Source organism: Malus domestica, chromosome 16 (assembly GCF_042453785.1).
Source record: "Malus domestica chromosome 16, GDT2T_hap1".
Taxonomy (NCBI): domain Eukaryota; kingdom Viridiplantae; phylum Streptophyta; class Magnoliopsida; order Rosales; family Rosaceae; genus Malus; species Malus domestica.
Genome location: NC_091676.1, coordinates 33757842 through 33761636, shown reverse-complemented (window position 1 = coordinate 33761636; position 3795 = coordinate 33757842). Strand labels below are relative to the sequence as shown.

The 3795-nt window shown below is 34.2% G+C and overlaps 1 protein-coding gene across 1 annotated transcript; it reads right to left on the bottom strand.

Annotated features, from left to right (window-relative positions):
- Positions 1–429: 429 nt before the first annotated feature.
- On the bottom strand, positions 430–2493 carry LOC103403683 (1-aminocyclopropane-1-carboxylate oxidase homolog 1-like). The gene is made up of 3 exons (XM_070816096.1): positions 2108–2493; positions 975–1296; positions 430–606 (listed from the first exon to the last, which is right to left on the bottom strand). Exons 1-3 carry the CDS (start codon positions 2491–2493, stop codon positions 430–432), a joined length of 885 nt encoding a protein of 294 aa, XP_070672197.1.
- Positions 2494–3795: the final 1302 nt, after the last annotated feature.

Here is a 3795-nt window from a genome sequence, read left to right as displayed (position 1 = left end):
TTTAAAACTTTGCTAATTATACAGTTAAGTAATAGGACGATACAACAAGAAACGGTGCTAAATCATCATTCAAATTCAAACCCTACTTCAACTATTTTGAGTAGTCCAAATCCTCTTTTGAATATTTTGGTTAGTGCAAATTCTCCTATGAATATTACGGGTAGCGCAAATAATCTTCTTGTAAATCCTAGACTTAGATCTCGAATGAATGTTCACATTTTTCGGGGACCCTGAACTTTTTAAATTTCACCCCTCTCCTTGAGAATTTTTGGCTTCACCACTGGCCTGGGGCCAATATGATCCGCCGCTACCAACCACGACGACTAGGGAGTAGCAAAACAAATGAATACACTTCACAGTTTGAACTGTAATAATGCAGAGTTTCCCTTAACCCTTTCCTAGAGGTAGTGTTTATGATAATCTTCAATATTAACTTCTCGGTATATCTGGGGATTTTCTTCTGATAACAACTTCTTGATTGGTCCATAAACTTTTGAATTTCCTGGCCGAGCATCTGGCATGAAAAAGCTTGCCACAGAAACTCTTGGGCCTACACTCTGCGCTATAACTGTGATTAACACTGATGAACTTGTCATTTGTCACGAGCTGCACCAAAGCAACAAAGAATTATCAGTTTTCTTTATTAAAAAAAAAAAACGATGTATCTACACTAAAGGGTTGAGAGAGTGGGGCTAAACCTCACAATGAACTAATAATAATGTATAATCTTTGTCACAAAAAATGTTTCACTGGTCATAAGTGATCAAGAATATACATGGTCACTCCTCCTTGTATTTAATTGATATGAATGGTAAAGATTAAAACATTAAAAGCACATCAATTTATTCCCCACCCTTAGTAATATCAAAATCTAACGTATGATGGGTGATGACCATGAATTTTTGGTCATCAAGTAACAAGAGAACAAAACACTGATAATAATGTATAACGTATGATGGGTTATGAGCACTTGCCTGCAGAAGGTCTCCAGCATGGATAACAAGAGCTCCTTCCATGTGAGGAACATTAACCCATTGATTCTCATACAAAACTTGGAGGCCACCCACTTTGTCTTGTAATAGTATGGTGATGAAACTGCCATCGGTGTGCTGGTCGGTGCCTATAGTCAATTCTTGTTTAGGGAATGGTGGGTAGTAGTGACCATAGATAGAAAGCTCCTCAGCGCAATCCATGTCTTTAAGTTTGTTGGGATTCATCCCAAAAGCCTCAGACAGCAACTCAAACAAAGTATATCCCAAATTCTTCACTTGCTTTGAATACTCAATCACTATTTCTCTGCAGAGTACTCCAACTTATGAAGTTAGTACTGATCATGATTTTTTTTATTGAGTAATGATTTATAGATACCAAAACTGACTTGTTGACACACACTCCCTACTTAATACACTCAATGTGTCTAAATAGCATCATTGTTTATTAAGTGATAAAAATATTCAATCACTATTTCTTGTGCAAGTATTCCAACTCATGGAATTAGTAGGATTACGGTCTAGTGGTATTCCTCTTCATTTGTAAGTGAGAGGTCTTAGGTTCGATTCTCGCCAAAGATGAATTTGAACCACATTATTGCTAACCCATTGTGAGGCTTAACCTACCCCCTCTCGTTTAGTGGAGATAATATCATTTGCTCAAAAAAAAAAAAAACAACATAATAATAAAAAATTATTAATGAGTAATGCTATTTAGATACTCAAAACTAACATATACTTGTTGGCACACACTCTCTAATACTGTTAGTGTGACTAAATAATATTATTGTTTATTAAGAATGTAAGTAATGGCTAAGAACCTAATTAAAGGCAAATTATATGTAGTAATTCCACTACGTAAAAAAAGGCCTTTGTTTACAAAATTAAGGACGCAAATGAGGAGGAGTTTGTGTTTATATACTCAGACATATTTATATAAATTTGAGGTATGCATGGAAAAGGATCAAATACATTATACAGTTACACGCTGTTATAAGAAATTAAATCGATTCTCTCATGCGAGATACTCAGTTGCATGCAACGATCGACTAGTTAGATTGTAAATCAGAACTATTAATTAGGTATTGCTACAAATAATGATGTGCATACCTGCAAACCGGGGGTAGTTCTTCGGGTTTGGGTGGATTAAGAGACCCATAACACACAAACGTATCTCTCCAGTTTCCTCTTTTTTGGATTTGTAGAAACGATTACTGGACAGGTACTGCTCCTTGTTCCCAGCATCCTTTGAGTACAACTCCTTCTTAAGGCCATTTTCCTGCTCAGGAAACTCACGCATTCCATGTACCATCCTGTCCAAAACGTCAACTGGAATTCCATTTTTAACCTGAAAGAAACCTCTGTTCTTGCATGCATATCGAATTTTCTCGACCACTGCAGCACGTAAAACTGAGTCGCTATCAATGCAATAAAGATTAATGGTTGGAATACTGAGTTTGGCACCACTTCCCTCCCTCTCATCTGCTTTTGTTTTGATCACCATTTTCGTTATCTGCTTTGGATCTGAAAACGTAATTAAGGAATAAGGATTAGAGTTTAGAATAGCACTGTGACAACCCTATGAGGGGTATAAGATATATATATATATATATATATATATATGTATAGGACGGGTCAACAAATGGTCTTCTAAACATGCGCAGGAATTTCCGAAAAAAAAGAGACCATATAACTCTTCCTCAACAGCAGCAGCCAGCTGCCTATGTGACACGTGAAGAAAACATAAGCCACAATACAGCCCACCCTTATTTACTTCAGTTGTTGAAGGTCTAGAAGCCAACTCCTTAAATCAAGTAACCAAATTATACTGAAAATATGACTTTAGTCTCTGAAATTTAATTTTCTCTACATAAAATCCGTCATAAGTTTTTTAATCAAATAAAACCCATTAACTAGATTCCACATCAGCAAATTCATTAATTATATTTGACTTTACACATTTAAAAAATTTCAATGCCCAAAACACCCCTATTTGAATGTTTAATGTACACAATTAGTTCCATATAGATTAGGGCTGGAAAAAAAATCCCAAAAATCCCAAACTGAACCAAAAAAATCCTAAACTGAAATTCCCGAAAATTTCGGAACCCAATACCGAACCGATCCCGAAATTTCTGTATGGGAATCGATATGAAGTTTTTGGGATTTCGGTAATCCCAAACCGAACCAAAAAAAAAAAATATATATATATATTATTTAATTTTTAAATATATATTTAGAATTTATCCCGATATCCCGAAATTATTTCGGGATTCCCGAAAATTGGGATTCCCAAAAAATTGGTTTGGGATCGGTATTGGATTTGGGATTCCCAAAAATTTCGGTTTGGGAATCGGGACACGGATTTCGGTTTGGTATCCCATACCGAACCAGCCCTAATATAGATTGTAAGGGAGAATTAATGATTTTACGAAAATAATAAATAATAAATTTATTGCCTAATATATAATAACAACAAAACATAAATGAACAAATTATATTTTCATATAAATGTAGGTAAATTATTTCACACACATATATATAACAAAAAATAAAATAAAAAAATGCCTGGTATACGTAAAAATTCATGCAAAATAATTTACCTACAAAAAATGTTATTTGATTTGTGCACCTACTATTCGAATTTTAAAATGTTAGTTTGCTTAAAAAAAGAAAAATAATTTCCCCACTGTATGTAAAATACATGCAAAATAATTTACCTACATAATAAAGCAAACCCAATGTATGCAAAATAATGTACCTACAAAAAATGTTATTTGATTCAGTGCACCTACTATTTGAATTT

What these genes read in the sequence shown, in the direction of transcription:
- LOC103403683 (XM_070816096.1), bottom strand. Translation starts at nt 2,493, where the DNA reads ATGGTGATCAAAACAAAAGCAGATGAGAGGGAGGGAAGTGGTGCCAAA. An exon ending in AACCCGAAGAACTACCCCCG is followed by an intron (nt 1,297 to 2,107) that starts GTTTGCAGGTAT and finishes AGTACTCTGCAG; the next exon opens with AGAAATAGTGATTGAGTATT. An exon ending in ATGCTGGAGACCTTCTGCAG is followed by an intron (nt 607 to 974) that starts GCAAGTGCTCAT and finishes GCTTTGGTGCAG; the next exon opens with CTCGTGACAAATGACAAGTT.